General features: G+C 37.9%; 1 protein-coding gene across 1 annotated transcript in view; it reads left to right on the top strand.

Moving 5' to 3' along the window:
- The window catches only part of LOC107048377 (protein mesh), a 44,557-nt gene that overhangs the window by 11,097 nt on the left and 12,539 nt on the right, over positions 1–20,921 (top strand). Inside the window, exons 8-14 of the mRNA XM_015271524.1 lie at positions 4,733–4,878; positions 7,508–7,789; positions 11,631–12,100; positions 14,176–14,450; positions 17,247–17,515; positions 20,478–20,629; positions 20,704–20,886. Of these exons, the coding sequence (XP_015127010.1) occupies positions 4,733–4,878; positions 7,508–7,789; positions 11,631–12,100; positions 14,176–14,450; positions 17,247–17,515; positions 20,478–20,629; positions 20,704–20,886 (1,777 nt within the window). The remainder of the gene's footprint in view (positions 1–4,732; positions 4,879–7,507; positions 7,790–11,630; positions 12,101–14,175; positions 14,451–17,246; positions 17,516–20,477; positions 20,630–20,703; positions 20,887–20,921) is intronic.

Below are 20,921 nucleotides of genomic sequence, written 5' to 3'. Positions count from 1 at the left end.
AATTAAGGAAGAAATCACCAGAAATCACTGGAAATCAAGTGATTTCCATTTCCGGTAGTGATTTCTAATGACTTCCATTAGATAATTAGAAATCATCGCTGAAAGTGAAACTCAAATTTTTTATTCGAGCTCATGCATACGATCCTGTCTGATCCTCATGATCTTCTCATGCATGTCATTTGATTCTTAACTATCACATCCATAAGGCACTTCTAAACTCTTTGGTTCCCTGAATCGTACCCATATATGACCCTCTTGCCTGCATTGCACATTTTCTCGACCATTTCACTCTGGTAATTCCAACCGTATGATGCTTGTGAAGTTTCTCACTCTTCTGACCCTTCTGATTAACCCTAGTCTGGTCACCAAACGCGTCCCTGCAACTTTGGTCACCTCTGCGGGGATTCCCCGTAGTGATGCCGCGAGACACTTTACGAGACAAAACTTTGGAGAGATGCTCTCGGTCTCAATGAACATGAAAATCGTTGCGCTCGTCTCAGTCGCGAAATACGCAATATTGACTCCTCTCGTGATGGTTCCGAGTCAATTTATCTCATCTCGGTCTCAAGTTTTTCGTATTTTTTAATGTAAAATCTCGGTTTTTGTCTCGGTTTGTCTCATCTCGGTCATAAAAAAGGCGAAAAACTGGAAACCAAAATGACATAAATTGACTCAGAGTCATCACGAGAGAAGTCGACACTGGCCATTTAAAAACTGAGACGAAACCAAAATTTTCCGTGTTCACTGAGACCGAAGCAATCTCTCCAAAGTATTGTGTCGGGAAATGTCTCGTGGCATCACTAATTCCCCGCTGTGTTATTTAGGCTTTAGCGTTGTCGAATTCACTCTGCACTGCCCGGGCGCGTTTAGCGAGTTTCTGGCAAAGTCGCGCCGTGGGCAATTTCATATAACATGGGAAAAAATAATTCATCTGTTCGAAATGATTTGCTTTCTTTAGGAATGTTGGGAAATATCGTGTTCTAACAACTACCATAATTTTGTAGACACTTTAATTGACAAAGTCAATTTTTTTTTAATTTTCTGGTTAGCTAGTCAAATGTAATTAAAGAAAAACGACGCGTGGCGGGGTTTCCTTCATAGGGTGACCAGTCTACGGTTAAGGAAACAGTGGTCAAGCGGTTTGAATACTATAGGAAGTACGTAATATTCAAACCGTTGGACCATTGTTCGAATTTACGATTTTCGTTTCGGCGTCATTCATAATTTTATTCAAATTTATGAAAAAATTCATGAAAAAAATGAAAAAAAAAATGACCGAGAACAAAAATGACGGTTAGGTTACATCTAGACGAACGACTTTTCAGCATAAATGACGAGAAAAAATTACTAACGATTGGGTAAGCTGACCGGTCAGTTTGCATCATCAGGTATGCGTCAAGTCAGAAATGGTCAGAAAACGGTAACTTTGCGACGCATACCAAAAATTACCGTCATTTTGCATTCCTAATCGAATGTCAACAAAATTTTCTACCGAAGGCGTATGGCATTCTGTTACGTTTTTTTAAAGTCACAAATGATGAAAAGCTTATCAGATGATTTAATGATGAGCTTGATGACATCACAAATTATATCGACAATAAATCTTTTCGTCATTCCGGCCGTAAGGCAGCGCTACACAAACAAACATATCATTCGACATACGGCCTAAATAGTATCCCGAATGGAAATTCTGTTCAGTTCTCGATCAGAAACTGATCAAGTCCGATCCCGGGTAGAAATTACGCCGCTCGAGCTCGCCTCGGAACCCGTATCCCAGCTATAAATACGCCACTCCGCCCCAGCTTGGGATAAACTCTACGCGCGTCACATGTACCCGAGGTTGAGCCGCGTCACGCGCTCACAGCCCAGCGTTAGACTATTACGCGAAACGCTTCGCCGGGCTTTAGTTGAATGGCCACTGCTCAACCTCAGGTTCATCTCCAATTACTCAATCCCAGTATACTTAACCTCAATAATGATTTGACAGGTCCGATGGCATCGTGATTTGAGCGAAAAAACAATCGAATAAATGTGAAGATGGCATGCTTTTTCAGATGAACAATCACAAGCTCATCAGAAATAACGTGATATTAACTAATCGAATGGGATTAATCTGAAAATACAAGGTAGAACAATTCACTGAAACGTAGTCGAAACTTTCTTTTTTCTCGCGAATACAAAAAACAAAATCAAGAAAAATACTCACTTGAAAAACGTTAACGAACCTTTATTATTAATTATCAACGCTACAGGAGAGGATTCATTTTTCGATAGGCCTACGAGTTCTAAGAATATTCTACGATTTATTAGGGAAATGTTGAATACAGGTATGCCGAAATAACACGCATGAAAAAATTCAACAGAAAAAACTAGCGCTTTCTATTAAATTTCTATTGGAATTCTATGAGAATTTTCCGGAAGTTCTATTAGAATTCTATTCGTTTCTTGCGCCGATTCTATAGGAGATTATGCAACTCGATAGTCTTTTTGTTAAGGTAAAATTTGGTGCAAGAAAATAAATAGGTTTTTATGTTCCTATTGATTTTCTTAGGCGTAAGATTTCCAAGTTTTTTCCGCTCGGTTTTTCTTCTTTTCTTTTAATCAAATGCAGGAACAAAACTTGGAAAATTCATGCCCAGTAGTTTCTGTGGAAGAAATCCTAACAGAATAAATTATCTAGAAAAATCAATGGATTTTTTTCTACAAACAAATATCTATTAAAAATGCAGGGGAAAGTTGCATAATTTTCAATGGCATTGACGCAAAAAAAAATAGAATTGCAATAAAACTTAAATAGGATTCTCATAGAGCTCCAATACAAATTCAATAGGAATTCTTAGAGAAAGTGCCAGGTTTTATATTCGATGACAGAGGGAAAAATCAGTAAATTTCAAATTTTATAGAAAGTTCAGTGGAATTCCATTTTTTTTTATAGTAAGAAGACAAGGATTTTCCAAAGTATTCAAATTTTAAATCGATATTCTAAAAATGCATAAATATCATTCTATTCCACCCTCCACTCGAAACGACACGACTCAATCGGAGCTGAGTTCTGAGCGTTGAGCCACAGCTCAAACTCAAGTGCCGGGTTATGCCGTCTGATGAGCGTTCGACTGTGAGCCGGTATGGAGCGGCGTGTCGCGGCGTGAACTCGGGTCAAGCGGCAAGCCGAGGCTGAGCTCGCGCTCACCCGAGTTGCGGCTGAATCCCCGGTTGAATTTCTACCCGGGATCCGAAATTCTGATCAGGCATGTTACGCCTCCACCTTATGTTTTTCCACTAGGGTTTCTCCGCTTACCATCATTAGGCATTAATTAAATTTAATTTTTTTGAGAGAAAAAATTAGTAATTTCCTAGCCGGGAATCGAACTTGGGACCTCCCAATGTCGCGTCGGGTGCTCTTACTTTTTTTTTGCTTAACCATGTTTTTATTGAAATAGACAACAATATATTTACATATGTACAGTAATTTACAAGAAAAAAAACAGGTATATAAAAAAATTAATGGAAATTATTTGTGTTATGATAAATTATGGCCACATTGTAGCTCTCGTGTTTAATTTAGTAATGTATTTTATTTTGTTTTATTTCATACTAATATTGTTGGTTAAATGCTCCCTTCAGGAGCTTTTGAATATGTTTTTGTTGAGGCGCCCAAAAAATAAAGATTTACAAAGAAAAAAAAAAGAAAAATTGTTGTGTGTAATTGATAGTGAAAAAAAAACAGCGCTAAGTTAATTACAAGATTAAAGAGAGATAAAATAGGATTATGAAGACCCTATTTTTTTTAGTTTTTTAAACCTTCCTTGTCTGAGTAAAATATTAATATCAATTGATAGTGAGTTAATTACCGCATTATCTAGTATGTCGGATATTCTTACCATCTGAGCTATCAGGATACTTACGAATTTCACTCTCAAATTGACTCATACCCGAGTGGAAATTCTCTTCAGCTTTCGATCAGAGACTGATCAAGTCCGATCCGAAATTCTGATCAGGCATGTTACGCCTCCACCTTATGTTTTTCCACTAGGGATATTTCAGGACGAGTGCTATGGGGTTTTTTACTCGCGTGGAGTTGGCGTCCGAGCCGAAGACGCGGACTGGTCAACCACGCGAGTAAAAAACCCTATGGCGCTAGTCGTGAACGATACTTTTCCGTAGTGATTTTCACTTTTACAAGTGTGGGGAAGGGCCAATACCAATCCCCGGACGAGGAAAAGTGAAGGTCAGTACGGAAAAAAAATGTTTCACACCCCTGCACGGAAAGTTCATACTTTCCTCCCGCTCATCAAAGGGCAAAATACAAACTAACCTTTGCAGGCGTGTTAAAAAATCGCATGTGCACCTCAGGCGGAAAGTCTTGACTTTTCGCCCTTGATGCAGAATATACTGTTCTAGCTCATATGATTGCAACCCTCGCCTTCGGCTCGGGCTGCAAGCTCATATTCGCTAGAATAGTATATTTCTAACCTAGGGAGGGAAACTAAAGGATCCTCAGCCGCCAGTGCAATTACCAGCCGAGCCGAAGGCGAGGTTGGTAAGCACGCGGCTGAGGGTCCTTTATTTTACTTCCCGTGGTTAGAACGCGATTTTCCGTCTCGGCGTAGGCGCAAAGTCAGAGTTCCCTCCCGCGAAGCGGGAGGGAAATGTAACTTTGCGCCCGCCGGGACAGAAAAGTTTTTTTCGGTCTAATGACGAAACATACTACTTATAGATTTGAATATTTCAGGGGGATTGGACCAACACTGGGGAATACACGATAACACCAGCCAAGTATCGTAATTACGATAATCCCTATCAACGGGACATCCACTTTGGTTTCATTTCCATTAATTTAACGAAACCCACCGATTACTCGGGACTTGACATCACACCGTACGTAATTTAAACAATTATTCTTGAGTAATTTAAGCCCATTTAGTGAAAGAGAATCCAAGTCAAAACGGTGAGTCTGAGGAATTAGAAAATTAACGTATTCTTTTCAGGACTTGATTTACGAGATAATTTGGACAATCCGTTCATTTATGAAATTCGAGATGAATACGAATTTAAAATATTTACTGATGGTGGGGCAGAGAATGAATAGTATATTGTCCATCAAGGGCGGAAAGTCATGTTTTCCCGCCCGAGGTGCGCATGCTATTTTTTAACACGCCTGCAAAGGAAAGTTCGTATTTTGCTCTTTGATGAGCGGGAGGAAAGTGAGTACTTTCCACCCTTGGGAGCAACTTTCCACCCTAGGGCGGAAAGTCTTGACTTTCCGCCCGGGGGAGCGAATTTCCACCCTAGGGCGAAAAGTCTTGACTTTCCGCCCGAGGGAGTACCTTTCCCGCTCATCAGGGAGCAAAGTACGAACCTTCCGTGCAGGTGTGTGAAAAAATACATTTTATAATTTCGTTTCCAGCGCGTTGAAATGATTGATTAATTAGATTTTAAAAATCGGTTTAAATTCGGAAATTGGAATTATTCAACTTTTACCCTCTGGATATGGACCTATGGATAATAGTATATTTCTAACCACGGGAAGTAAAATAAAGGACCCTCAGCCGCGTGCTTACCAACCTCGCCTTCGGCTCGGCTGGTAATTGCACTGGCGGCTGAGGGTCCTTTATTTTACTTCCCGTGGTTAGAACGCGATTTTCCGTCTCGGCGTAGGCGCAAAGTCAGAGTTCCCTCCCGCGAAGCGGGAGGGAAATGTAACTTTGCGCCCGCCGGGACGGAAAGGATGATTTGATGAGTTACACAATATCTACTTCAGGAACAATTATCAGAGAATGTATTCTCTCCGGTACTTAAAATAAAATGATATGTTTAAAGTTGTAATGTAGTGAGGTATTCCACGCCAAATTAGTCAACCGCTGACTCTCATCCTCTTGGAAATTGATGGCGATTTTTTCTACCATTGGGGGGGTTGAAGAACTATCTCTTAAATTTTTTCAGATTTTTTCGGCAGCTCAGCTCGAAGATACGATTTTTTTTCATTTTTCCATTTTTTCCAATAACTTGAGTTCGATTTGTCCGACTTTGATTTATTAAGCGTCAAAAGTTTTCATTTTTTACCGCCTACACTATTATAAGCATTCTTAGAAGCATTATAAGCATTCTTAGATGCTTATAATAACGAATTTCCAAAAAGAAAGTTGAAAAACTTGAATTTTGCAAATTACGTCACGGTTGATTTTCAAAATTGTTTTTTCATTAATTCTTATAATCAAACCAAGTTTTTTAAGCCGATACTCAGTTGGGCATTAGCTAAGAGAATTAGAATTTAGAGAGAAAAAATTTTCGCTTCACCCAGCCGGGAATCGAACTCGGGTCTCCCAGATACGCGCCGGGCACTCTTACCGACTAAGCTACCGGGAACCACAGAAATTCAGTCTCAAATTCACCTCAAACACCGCCTAACCTCCTTTAGGCATAAAGAATTCTAAGAGAATTAGAATTTAGAGAGAAAAAATTTCCGCTTCACCCAGCCGGGAATCGAACCCGGGTCTTCCAGATACGCGCCGGGCATTCTTACCGACTAAGCTCTTTTCTCCCCTAATCATCCTCCTAGATCTATTTTATGTTTAATTTTTTCTTTTTGGAAATTTGCAAATTTGGTCAAAACACCGCAAAACGACTTCGATTATTTATCGAAAAATATTTAATATATAGATATACAGTTAAATTCACTTCATACTGTCTATAATCAAAATCAATCAATGCCATTTTGGGGTGTTTTGACCAAATTTGCGGAATTTCGGAAAGAAAAAATGGAAAATAAAATAGATCCAGAAGGATGCTCACTTATATGACAGTTCAAAATACTTGTTTTGATTATAAGAATTTCTGAAAAAAATGAAACAAATCAACCGTGACGTAATTTCCGAAATTCAAGTTTTTCAACTTCTTTTCTCGAAAATTAGTTATTATGAGCATCTAGAGATTGAAAAAAAAATTTCACTAAAAATATGCTTATAGGTAGTAAAAAATGAAAAAGTTTGACAGTTAATAAATCAAAATCGGATAGATAGAACTTGAGTTATGGAAAAAAAATGGACGACGAAGAAAAAATCATATTTCTCAACTGGGCTGCCGAAAAAATCTGAAAAAATNCCCCCCCCCCCCTCCCAATCGTGTAGAAAAATCGCCATTAATTTCCAAGAGGGTGAGGACCAACGGTTGATTCATTTGGCGTGGAATATAATCCTCATGTGATTCTGGGACGAAGATGAATTTTAAATATATTCGATTTCAATAACTAACGAATTGATGAATTCCAGAATATCTACGTAAGGTAAAATTATTCGGGAACATTCTTCTCCTCCACATTAATTTCCATGATATTCAAAATTACAATGAAATCATTTTCTTTAATTGATGTAGTTATAAAATTCAAGAGGATGAATTCCAAATATTCATTGATGGAGTAAGAAATCACAATCAAATTTTACCATCTCGATTTTAATTTCATAAGTCGAATTGATCAACGACTTATATGAGAATTAATGACTATTTCCAGAGTTTTATGGAGCAAACCCATCCCCCTTGCTTGGTACTTCGGGCCTCAGTGGGAGCGGGAGCATGGAGCCAAGTGGCCGCAGAAGCTCTGCGACAATTGGATCATGAATGACAGATACCTGAAGAATTTTGCCGCTGAAGTCTCACTCTGTCCTTGCACTCTGAGTCATGCCTTGACTGACAAGGGTCGTTATCATCCCGATCTGAGTTGCGATAAGGATTCGAATCCTGATTGTTTTTACAATTATGGAGCGATACATTGTGTTACCACTGGAGCCCCCAAGTAAACATTTTATTTCGATTCATCAAACTTTTTGAGGATTTCAATCATATAAGGGGGCGTCCANGGGGGATATCACGTGTATTTTTTTGTTCAAATACCCAAGAAATTAGTCGGTAAATACATTTGATGAGTTGACTGATAAACAAAACGAAGATATGATTCAACTGGACAATAACGGATTGTTGAACCCTGACAGTAGTGTTTGTTAGTGTTGAAGAATGTTTTAACAATCCTTGGATTGATGACGACTCATGAATTCAGAGTCTCTTCTGTACGAAACGTGCTAATATAAAGAAGACTTTTCCCAAAGAGACACGATAGAAAAGGCTATTTCCAACGAGGAACTATTTGCAGAGTGATCGATAGCAAATATCGAAACATTATACTATTGAAATTAATATACTTAAGAGATGAAACTATGACTCATATACTTTAACGATTTGTTTCTGGAATAAAATTATTTTTCGTTCATTAGACGTGTATAAAAGAGTTGTCTTTTTAACAAAAAAAAAAAAAAATTTTTTTCAAAAGCGATCATTTTTTATCCTGAGTTTTGAAAAAAAACACACGTGATAACATGCGTCGGGGGGGTCGACGAAAGGTCACGATTGATCACCAGGGGGGGAGGGGGTCAGAAATGAGCCAAAATTGGATCACGTGATTTATGGACTAAGACGATCGTGAGTGGAAATTCCAATCAGTCTAGAATAAGAGACTACTCCATCAGAACTGATTTTGATCAGTTTTGGATAGCAAATGTAACGCTTGTTTGGATCCATGTCTGATCAAATAGATACGATCCGAACTTGCTGATCAGTACCGGAATCAATACAGATCCAGTTGGGATTTGACTGATCAGAATAGAATCAGAATTCACTCCGCCGCATTGGGTCCAGATACTCTGTGCAGCATCTTATCAAATCACGATCTGAAAGCATAGTCGAGAAATTCTGATCAGTATTGAATCCCAAAACTGATTTAGACCCAAGCGAACCGAGTGAAATTTCCACTCGGGATACGGATAGCAATATAAGCGCCGCGCCACACTTTTACAATTCTCTGAATAACAATTCATAATTCTTCAAATTTTTAAATTTTTTTACAATTTTCTTAATACACTACAGCCTCGTTTAACCGGCCTTCGATCGACGGAGCCTCCGCGTTATCCGAGGCAACGCACTTGCTCCCATACGACAGAAAAACGCGGATAAAACGGATGGAGCCGCATAAACTTGTTACATGTATTGTGTGCTCTTCTGTTGTAAGCTAAAAATTAACAGATGGCCTTCAACAATCAATGAACGAACATTGCCATGTCGCAAAACAGGAAAAAAGTCATAGTCGTGATTAAATTTCATTCTACCATTTCAGATACATAAAAAATGATTCAAATTTTCGATTTTTTTATTTTTTCCGTGTTATACGAGTTTCCTTCTTATCCGAGGTACCCTTTTCCCACATTGCCTTGGATAAACGAGGTTGTACAGTACAACTTATACTGCACAATTCTTCTTCTTCTAATCCTAATGGCTTTATCCTCTCACTCTTGTAGAGGCAAGTGCCAATTCTTCTCTAGTAACTGGTTCTCTTTCCTCATAAATTGACCTGTGAAAACCCCTTTAGGGGGCAGTACCAATTCCATTCAAAATTTGGTCTTCTTTCTTCTCAACTCCTTCCTTAATGAATTAATTCGCAGACAAAACAGATGCACCGTGGGTAACAATATTTATGATATGGACAATTACATTTAGATAAAAACTAATTCAATTTTAACTTGATTGATGTCTAGAAATTCTGATATGATTTTAATAACTTTAAAATTTTATACTGTACAATTCTCTGTCTTAATACATTGAACAGTCTCACGTATCTCACCCTTCACCATTTTGTGGTAGCGTGCGTGCGCAGCCGGGCCTTTTTTATGGCCCACTAATATATTGAGGGCCCCCTACTTTTCTCACATCGATACGTTTCGTGACTTACGTGGTTCAATGCATTAAGGATATCCAAGTACTCCGTTCAAGTTAGTCACTGTTTTTCACGCACATCAGTTTTACCGAAAACCTTGTCATTCCCACACTTTTTCGGATTGTTCATTGTGGAATAAATTTTTTTGAGAATTTCTTCCATGAATATTGTAAACAATATTTTATTCAATTCCACACTTGACTCTCGCCTAAAATGATCAAACTCTACCGTGCAGTTATGACGAAAAATATGGTTCTAACTACGGGAGGTAACAAAGAAGTCGTGCCCATGCGCAGAATTAACATCCGAGGCGAAGGCGATAAGCACACGAGTTCGGGTCCTTCATTCTATTATTTCATTAAATCCTACCTACTATTCCGTTAAATTAAACATGCAAATTGCAATCGTACCAGTATCAATATGTTGAAGATACGATATAAAAAAGATGTAGTATAGTCGAGGGGCTAGTAACTCCTGAAATCATGGTATCACTTGCTGGTGAAATCAATTTGGAGTCACCCATGAAATCACTGAAATCGCTGACATCAGTGAAATCATAGAAATCTCGTGATTCCCATTTATGGAGTCATTTCTTGAAGTCACAATGAAATCATTTGCAGTCAATGAAATCCCTGAAATTACGAGGGAATCCCTTGACCGAAAATACACCACGCTCTACACTATCCACGTTCCAGAATTTTTGGTTCGAGAATTTTCTGGTTCATACGCGCGTATTGATGGTAACAAAAGAGATATAGGTGTTTTGTGTTGTTGGTACATTTTAAAGACAAATTCAGATGCGTTACTGTCACAGCCAATGACATCTCAGGGCTATGTTGATATTAAACAATATCAAAAAACAATTTCACCTCCAACGTTTGATGATGAAGGGCACTTGAAAGTTGACCAAAAAATTTTGAGAGAAGTACAAAAATACTTCTAGTATTGTTCATTCGTTTATCAGAAATGATCATAATTTGTAAGCGTTCATTAAATCTTTTATGATAATAAAATCAATCGTCTTGATAAATAATTATTTGATCTCGATTATTTTTTCAATTTCTGGTCATTGAGTTTTCAGTGATTCCAATTACGTAGAACTTATTGATTTCAGTCAAATAGAGTCAATGAAATTATGATGAGTCATGAAATCATTGGAAATCATGATTGAAATCAATGAAGTCGTGAATTCAATGCAGTCATTGAAATCGCTGCTGTCGTCAGGTGAAATCGACTGCGGTCGGGAGCCTATTCTCGACCCAGGATTGCACGGTCGTATGAAAGCCCGTCGTGAACGGAGGTGCTCCGTGTGCGGTGGGGTCCGTACGGTTTGAGACCGTCGTATGCGACTTTGGCTCCGTGCGCTCCCATGCGATTTTCACTTGGCGTTCGGTTTCGTATGACGGTTTGACGCGTCTTAACCTCACACTCTGACATTCCCCTGAAACTGTGATTATTTATACATTATGTTGTATATGCTCTGTTCCTTTTAAAAACAACGTTTTCAACGCAGTAATTGTTACGTACTGTTATGTGAATAATTACAGTAATTTTTACGTAAATAATCACAGGCCCAGGGGAATGTCAACGTGTGAGGTTAAGTCGCATCAAACCGTCATACGAAACCGAACGCCGAGTGAAAATTGCATGGGATCGTACGGAGCCAAAGTCGCATACGATGGTCTCAAACCGTACGGACCCCACCCCACATGGAGCGCCTCCGTTCACAACGGGCTTTCATACGACCGTGCAATCCTGGGTCGAGAATAGGCTCCCTGCAGTCATGGTGTCACTCGATCTTGCAGTTATTAGCCCCTCGAGTATATAGCTTCCAACTCCTTACTCACGATTTCTCTTTTGGTTTCGTTGTCAGTTTGGATGGATCGGAACAGCAATGCTGCTACGACAAAAACGGCTACTTGATGCTGACATACGATCAGCAGTGGGGTTCCAAGCCCCACAGATCCCACAACCTGGGGTACCTGCCCTGGAACGAAGCTAACAAAGTACCGAGTCTCTCTCACTGGTTCCACGACATGGTCCCGATGTACCTGTGCTGCATGTGGCAGGAGGAACAGGCAGTTGGCTGCGAGACTTTCAGGTTCGAGAGACGGCCTACCCAGGACTGCATTGCCTATCAATCTCCAGCCATCGCTGCAGTCTTTGGAGATCCTCACATCGTGACGTTTGATGACGTTCCATACACGTTCAATGGAAAGGGGGAGTTTGTGCTGGTGCGGGTGGACACGGAAAAGTATAAGCTGGATATTCAGGGGAGGTTCGAACAGATGGGGAACAACTTCTATGGAGAAGTTCGAGGAACTCAATTGACCTCAGTTGCAGGTAATATTATGGGTCAAATTGAATGGGACTTTTCTGGTTTTTGGGATTTTTTGGGAAGCGTTGAGTGAATTGTTCGTTTCTGGGAATGTATCCTAAATAAATAGGAAAGTGAATGAAATCTTTTTGGGAGACTTGAGCTGGTTTTGGGTGGATGCTTCAACTGTTGAATAAAAACGCGAACACTGGTTTATGATGCCAAGATCAAGTCACGTTTAATAAAAAAATGTCCTTAAATTTTGCTTCCGAATGCAAGCATTGTGGTCGTCAAATTTAAAGTCGAGTTCGAAAATAGCGGCCATCGCATTATTTCCTTTGAAATTATAGCCTTATCAGGGGGCCAATGGCCCGAGCCTGAACTGACATTGGCCCAATCCCGGGCCTACGTTGGTCTAATCTTGGGCCGACGTTGGCCCAACCCTGGACCGACATTGGCCCCGCACTGGGCCGACATTGACAAGGACAAGTTAAGGTCAAGTCAAGATCAAATCAAGGTTGAACTTCCCTACTAATCTGAAATTAATAACAAAAAACCGAATATGCACTTTTTTGTTTTAATTCGATTAATCCATTCGGAAGCAAATTGCTAATTTATTAGCAAAAAAACTATACTCGATTTACACCTGTGCGATGGGCCACTTGTTTACACTTGAACAATGCTCATGGAATTGCACACGACTCCTATTAACCCTCGATCACTCGCGCTCGGCCACCAGTCTTCATCCGTCGCACCGCTAGCGCCACTTGGTTAAATCGTCAGCGCTGTTGCCACCTTGGCGCTTACCGCTATGCGCGCATGTCAAGTGTGACAGTGAATGTAACAACACTGTCGCTCGAGGGGTCGACAGGGACTCACTCGCACCAGGCGGCGCGGCGCCGCTTTTCAGTCCGTTCGAAGTTTCTTTTCTTTTTTTAGCTAAACAAATTTCTCAAAAAAAACGGACAACGCCAACGCTTAAAAAAGAATTAAATTAGGAACTCTAATTTTTTCTCAATTTTTGAGCGTCACGAAACATTAAAATATTTAAAAAAACGAAAAGGGGTGGCACCGCGCTCATTGAGCGAGTGATCGAGGGTTAAGCAGTAACAGAAGGCCACCGTTTCCTCGAAATTTTCAAACGTTCCTGCTCAAAGTTATCAATATTTTTTGAACCCAAAGCACATTGATCTTTATCATCGCTTGCTGGAGATTTTTTTTTATCGTTATTAACTTCCCGACCCGAAGGGAGGAAGTTATTGTAATGACCCCGAAAATCGAATGTTTTTATATCGCTTCGACCCGGTTAGGGTATATTGCGATGATGATCAAGACTTTAAATGTTTAGATCGCACCATTCTACCAAGCCGGGATTTGAACTCGGAACCTTTTGCATGTGAGCTTCCTGGAGATTAATGTGCTTTGATTTGTAAAAATATGGATAACTTTCAGCAGGAAATTTATTAAAAAATTTGGAAAATTAGCGGCATTCTGTTACCCCTTAAGGAGATTCTACAACGAACGCAACGCAGGGTTGACGCAACGCTTGCAATTGTTAAAATAATCGAAAAACAGTTGAATGATTGGTTCACACCATTGAATGCGTCGCGTTAATCCTGCGTTGCGCTTCATTGTAGAATCTCCTTTAAATAGATTGATTGAATTTTACTGATCAATTTTGTTTTGAAAAATGTCGGGGAAGACAAGTCGGCAAACCTCTAGAGACTGTTACTGGAAACCAGAATATCTTTTTCTCTGTGATATTACGTTATTTTATCTCTCTGTGTCTTTGACCCCTCACGTACGGGATCGATGCTATGCATCAACATATGAAAATATGAGTGACTCTCTTTAAAATTGATCATTTTCAAAACTATTGAATTTAACTCAAGAAAATAAATACCAACGACAAAAGGAATATTGTAGCTGCAATTACATATCGGTTTCATAATGTTCCGTTGATTAGAAGTCATTACATTTTACTTGTATCGAGCGTACTCCACGCTTGGAAACAGAAGGGCCCCGTCCGTGAGGAGTTGAGACATTTGTAATGAACTGATGTTGGAATTTTTCAATCTTCCATTTTGAATTGTTAACTCAGCAAGGGGCAACGACTCGTCAACGATAGAGGTCCGCGTGAGACCGCCAAGCGCCCAATGGCGGTACCGCTTGGATGTCTTTGCGGACGGCCGTCGGATTTACTTCGACAGGCAATCTTTGAAGTTTCAGCACTTCCCCGGCGTTGTCGTTTATACACCAACGTATATTTTGAATCAGAGCGAAGTCATAATAATGTTTGATACCGGCGCTGGGGTTGAAGTGGTGGAAAACCAGGGCTTCATGACCGCGAGAGTTTATCTACCGTGGACGTACATGGTAAGTTATCACTGGACTTTAATAGCTCTACCAATAAACTTTATGGAACAGCGATGAAATTGCTCACTCGTGGATTGAAACTACTTAATGCCATCTCATCTGAAGAACATGAAGTAAAACTTGTTTTACTCTTTGAATCAACACTGATAAAACGATTAGTTATTGTTAATGAATGGATTTGGTTGGAGACAAGGGTCTATTTGGTCTCACCAAATGTTCATTCGTTAATCTATAGTTAAATTCGATTTTCGCTTTTCAAGTGAAGCATTCGTTAACTATTAACGAATATTCATTTGGTTATATTCAACTCTACCGTTTGTTAATAGTTAACGAATCTCATTTGGAATAAATGAATGTCTATCATTGAAGTGTTTTCGAACTATTTCTGTTTCCAGAATGAATCGAGGGACTTTTCATGTGAATATTTTCCAATTACATTTTTCAGTCGTAAGAAACAGTTGGACATTTTTAGAAAAACTACTTGAAGTTGTGAAACTAAGCATATTAACTCTCAATTGGTCACCATAGAGAAACGCGGCAGTGCGTGGTTTTTCGTTAATTACTATTGACTGGATAACCGAAAAAATTGAAAACAAAATTGTTTCTTATACATTGCTCGAATCGTTCTGATATGCAGAATGACTTATGAGAAATCGATTTCTGCAACACCAGTTACATTAATCCAATTGAATTTTTTATGGCGTTATAATTCAATACAGTAGCGACGTGGTAAAACGGTAAAAGTCAATTTTGACTATTTACCAGTTTTCAATGAATATCTCGGAATCTAAGGGAGATAGCAAATTTTTAAATATAACCTTTTTTGTAAATCCGATTGAGAGGTACAACAAATGTAATTACGAAAATTTCGCTATCTCCCTTGAATTCGGAAATATTCTTCAAAAACTCAACTGGGAGATTAGTCGACTTAAACCGTTTTACCACTTCGCTACTGAATAACTCCTGTCGAGGGGCTACTCACTCTCGAAATCACGGCACCACCCTGGCTGAAATTACTCCAAAATCACCTGAAATCACTGAAATCAAATAATTTCAACTCTCCGAAATCATCTCCGAAATCACGTGAAATCGTCTGAAATCAATTAAATCACCTAAATCAGTGACGCACTGGCCTAGTGCGAACCACGCGAGTAATTCGTGATTTTGAAATTGACACCCGTGCCAACAATAATAATAAGATGCCGTACTCATTGTCATAATGGTTTTTCTGAGAATCCCATATTTACTTACTCCCAGACAAATGTCGTATGTGCTTATTGTCGCATGGATCCAGAAAGTCCATTCGTTATAGTTTCAGATACCTCAGGCTAAGAATCAATAGTTCACAAATCCTCAATATGTTGGTTGTTTAATAAAGATCATTCAAAACTGAGTAGTGATAGACTTCAGCGAGTTAGGGACGAAGAAATAACGAGAAGTACTAGTCGTTGACGTAAAAACCCTTTGCAAAGCGAGAAAACGTGTTTTGTGAAAGAATTCAAGGTAATCGATATCGGTGAATGGTGCTTATTTCAGGAGGAAAAATATCCTACTTGTTTACTAGGGTATGTGCTGAATTTCGTGTATTCAGAGGGGAAAACTTTGCGAATCAGGGAGTTTTAGAGCGAATATGCTCGTGTCAGTGGTAATAGCAAAAATATAGGTGTTCTCAGTTATAGGCATATCAACCAATTATAATTACCGTTAAATTGTGAAGCTGTCAATGTTTAACATAAATCTTAAAATTTTAAATATTAAAGTAACCATTAATTTATACAATTAAATTTTGAAATATTCTATCAACCAATAATTTGGGTAGGAAGATTGACGATTATTTGGATAATCGAAAATCAAGTACCTAAAGTTACAATTAGCTTGATAACCAAGAAATTACATTTTAGTATTATCAAATATTTTATTCACCATCAATCGAAAAATTTAGCTAATAAATTCTATAATATTTTAAATTTGGTAAATATAATTAAATTTTGAACAATATAACGAGATAATTCTTTTTAATATTGCCAATATCTGATATTATTGCCGATCCCTGGGTGATCTTTCCCATTGGTATATTTTGGATAAAAGTCTGAATAGTTTAACGTCGGAGCCAATGAGTTCTCACAGCTACATTAATATAAGCCTGCATCGAAGAACAATTTATCCTCCTCTGATCACTGAGAATAGAGATTTGAGGCTCCCTGAGAGAATTTTTGATGAAGTTAAAAAATATTTCTAAATAAATGAGCTAATGTTATGACAATCTATCTGTGAAATAATTTATGTAGCTTTTGTTTTCTAATATAATGTTTTGAAGTTGATTGTTATTTGTGAATTATTAGTGAAGACTGGGGTAAAATGGACCACTTTTCATCGTCATTAGCTCAAGATTGACGGAGTGGAATCAAACGAATTCGTTATTATTTACCAGTTATTGTTGCCAGTTTTGATTTTCATAATTTGACACGACTCTTTTTTCCCCATCTCTATTATTTATTCACTTTATTCATCGCGATTTCAATTACTTCATTTTTTTTTTTGAATCACTGATTTCGAATTAATGAAATCATTCGAAATCAATCAAATCGAAATCGAATGATTCGAAATCATTCGAATCATTCGAATTAATGCCATCATTCGAAATCGTGAAATCACCTCCCGTGACGCTCGAAATCACTGAAATCGTTTCGAAATCAAGGTGTCATTCAATTATGCAGTGGGTAGCCCCTCGACTCTCGTAATCAAATTCGATAATCAGCGATGGCTAATACATCAATGAATTTAACCAAATTACAGAATAAGACGAGAGGATTGATGGGCAATTGGAGTAATGAAAAAACGGATGATTTCACCCGGCCTGACGGTCAAATAGTGTCATTGAGTCTAGACCGTTTCGAGGAAATTCACAAGAACTTTGGTATGCATTGGATGCTGGAGGATAAGGAGGATAGGTACAAAGGGGCTGCATTGTTCACTCGGGAATTCGGCAGAACAGCGAGTTACTATGCCAATGTAACGTTTGAACCAGAGTGGAAGAGGACACCTCAGGAGATATTGTCAAATAGGTGGGATAACTTCAGCAGTTAAAATAAATTCTAATAGTAATTGTTGAATTGCAGGTTCAAAAAAATGCAAGAGAAAAACCTAGTGATTTATCTAGAAAATTCTGTGGAAGTTCTATTGAAACTGTGCATTTTTCAATAGATTTTTTAATAGAAAAAAGTCAATGGATATTGATTGTTCTGTGCACTAGCATAGGTGTCACTTTTTTTTTTCATTTTCTAATAAGGAATAAAGAAAATTATATCTGAAAAAACGTGGAAATTTTTTTTCCTCAAAATTTTAACGGAAAAACTCTCAACAGAATAATTCATATGAAAAACTCAAATTTATTGGCTTTTTTTCGAAAAAAAATACAGAATCTTTTAATAGAATTATTATACAGTTACCGTAAAAAAGTTCAATAGAATTGCTCAGGGAAGTCGCCAGGTTTTTCTGATAAATTCATTGAAAAACTGCATCATTACGCCATTATGCAGTCGCCATTTGCAATGCAGGTGGGGCGGGGGGCGGGGGGGTCAAACGGAGGGGGAGTCTTATTGTTCTCGAGCCCTGATTCAATCGCCGAGCACGAAATTTTCCAATTTTCAAGGAACCATTTGTTTAAGTGTGCATTCAAACATTTTTTGAATATCGATTTTATTTATCAGACTAGCAAACGGGTGCTTCACGCCCGTCACTAGATTAATTTTTACTCCGTTATTTTATTTTATTTTCTTTCCCTTTCCGTCTTCACAATTAGATTAATTGAATTTTATTCATTCTTATTATTATATATATTTTTGTTCCTTAATTCACAAGGTACAACATTGATTGAAGAGAAATTCCCCATATATCACGTGAGAATACAGATCGACAAACAATTTTCGATAATCATATGTAAGATTTTTCTTTTTTTTCTTGTTCTTTAAATTGATTAATACCAATGATCTGAAAAGGTGAACGAATATGAACATTTTACATCCCTTTGATCTCATTTCAATGGAACCGAAGAAGGAAATTGCAAAGGGAGATTTTTCTGTCTTTTTGAATTTTTTCAAATTGTTTTTTTTCTTCTTAAAAAATGAAGGGAGATCAACATTTTTAATTCCTATAATGTAGAGAAGGAAAATCAGAAATAAATTTAAAAAATCGATTTTTCAGTCTTGAAAATTTTAAAACTTTTTTTTAATAATGAAGAAAAACCAATGTATTTTCTTTTTATTATCTACTTCTGATGGACGAAAGTGAAAAGAGGAAGAGAAATGGAATCAACACGAAAAAATAATTTTTAATTTTTCAATGTCTATAGGAAATTTTAAAATTGATATATTTTTTCGAATAGTGAACTAATACCCATAAATTCAATTCCAAAAATAGCAAAGAATTCAAATCGGCGATGGAAAATTTTATCGGATTATTATTATGTAATTGATTTTTTCTCATTTTTTTCTCATCACCTACGGGTGTCAAATAATTTCTATTGGATGTTTTGCTAATTATTGAAATAATATTAAAATGCGTCCCGAACTGGTAAACCTGTCGGGTGTTTTCTCTTCCCATGACGCTCACTGACATTCTAATCACGCGCTTGCGCATGAGGGCGTAATTGCCCCGAAACTTATAATTTTCCGAATCATTTGTTCAAAGAACTTTCTTATGAAATCTGAAAAAAATCTGAAACTTATATGTGTTCTCAAGAAAGATTTGATTTATCACCCACTAGTTTTTGCTCAATACTTCATAATTTTTTTGGGTGCCCTGGAAATTTCCCTAATTGAGAGTGGGGTAACCTCGCAGATTATAGCTGCAGGGGTTCCAAAACCATCCAGATTGCATTATTTTTTTTCTTGAGACTGAGGTCTGAAAAAAAAGTGCAAGAATTCTCAATGATGCAGCATACTCAGAAATTTCTCCCGTGAATTTGCCAATTTTTTTTTCACTATTTTGACTTTTTACGCGAAACACCTTAAGGATATCCAAGTACTTCGTTCAAGTTAGGAACTTTTTTTCAAGCAAGATTTCAGTTTTGTCGAAAATCTTGCCGTCCCCATACTTTTTCGGATTTTTCATTGTTGAATACATTTTTTCGGGAATTTCTTCAATGAATATTGTGAACAATATTTTATTCAATTTCACACTTGACTCTCGTTGGTCTAACCTCTAACGATCATACGGCAACACTGTACATGTGTTCCATATAACCTCGTAAATTCGGTCCGAGTGGTCACTTGAGCGGACCGTTGCCAGATGTCAGGAACGCGCGGATTCGAACCACCCAATATGGCCGTCGTACCAATCAAGAAGCTTTTAATTTGATTGTTTGCAATTATCTGTCCGGAAACTTATGTTTTTTCATGTTGTAAAAAAAACTAGAGAGTATAACGAATAAAGTCATATATGGTTATGCGTACGAGAAAACGCTTTAAGACTATGAACTATTGGATTGAATGTGGGAGTATACAGCTCTTATGGACGCAATGTGTTAAATTTCATTCTTTCCAAAATCGTTTTCTCGAAAATATGTTCTAAATTTTATACTGCGCCTAAAAAATACTCTTGGTCTAGTCTATAAACTCTGAAGGAGATTTCTCCTAGAAAAAATTGCCTGAACTACTTGGATATCCTCAATAGAATTCAGTAGCGAAGTGGTGAAACGGTACAAGTCAATGTTAACTATTAACTATTAACCAGTTTTCAACGAATATCTCGGAATCTAAGGGAGATAGCAAAAGTTTTGTTACAACCTTTTTTGTAGATCCGATTGAGTGCTATAACAAATGTAATTACGAAAATTTCGCTATCTCCCTTACATTCGGGAATATCCCTCAAAAACTCAACTGGAAGATAAGTCGATTTAAACCGTTTCACCACTTCGCTACTGAATTATAAATGGTGACCGTATAATGGCCTAATTATGAAGAACTGCATTAGTAATAATTAGTCGCATAGTAACTCGGAAGATCATGTTGTATTAACAATTCACAGATCGGACGATATAAAATTAGCTCGTGAGCTCTGCGGAGAGACTTATCAGTGTCAATATGATTACGCGCTGACATTAAATCGAGATCTGGCGCATTTCACCAAGAATTATTATGACACAGTTACCCAAATTAAGGCGCTAAATTCCAAACCAAGTGAGTTATCGGAATGTCACGTCATATTTTGAAAAGGTTGAAAAGTCACTCACCAGCTAATATTTTTATTTAAGCTATATCCTGTGGCGTTCTGGAGACTCCGAGATTCGGCAGGAAGAGTAATTTCCTGTTCATACCTAACATCAAAGTGACGTTTGAGTGCAATCAAGGGTTTATTCTCGTTGGAGATCAGAGAAGAACCTGCGAGCAGAATGGACGGTGGAATATTCCGGAGTATGGGTACACTGAGTGCCTTCGTAAGTATATTATTTTTGTTATTGCGCGGAGACAA

The sequence above is a fragment of the Diachasma alloeum genome, unplaced genomic scaffold (assembly GCF_001412515.2).
Source record: "Diachasma alloeum isolate Michigan unplaced genomic scaffold, Dall2.0 Dall_scaffold_00188, whole genome shotgun sequence".
Classification (NCBI taxonomy): Eukaryota; Metazoa; Arthropoda; class Insecta; order Hymenoptera; family Braconidae; genus Diachasma; species Diachasma alloeum.
This window is presented reverse-complemented; position numbering and strand designations above follow the sequence as displayed.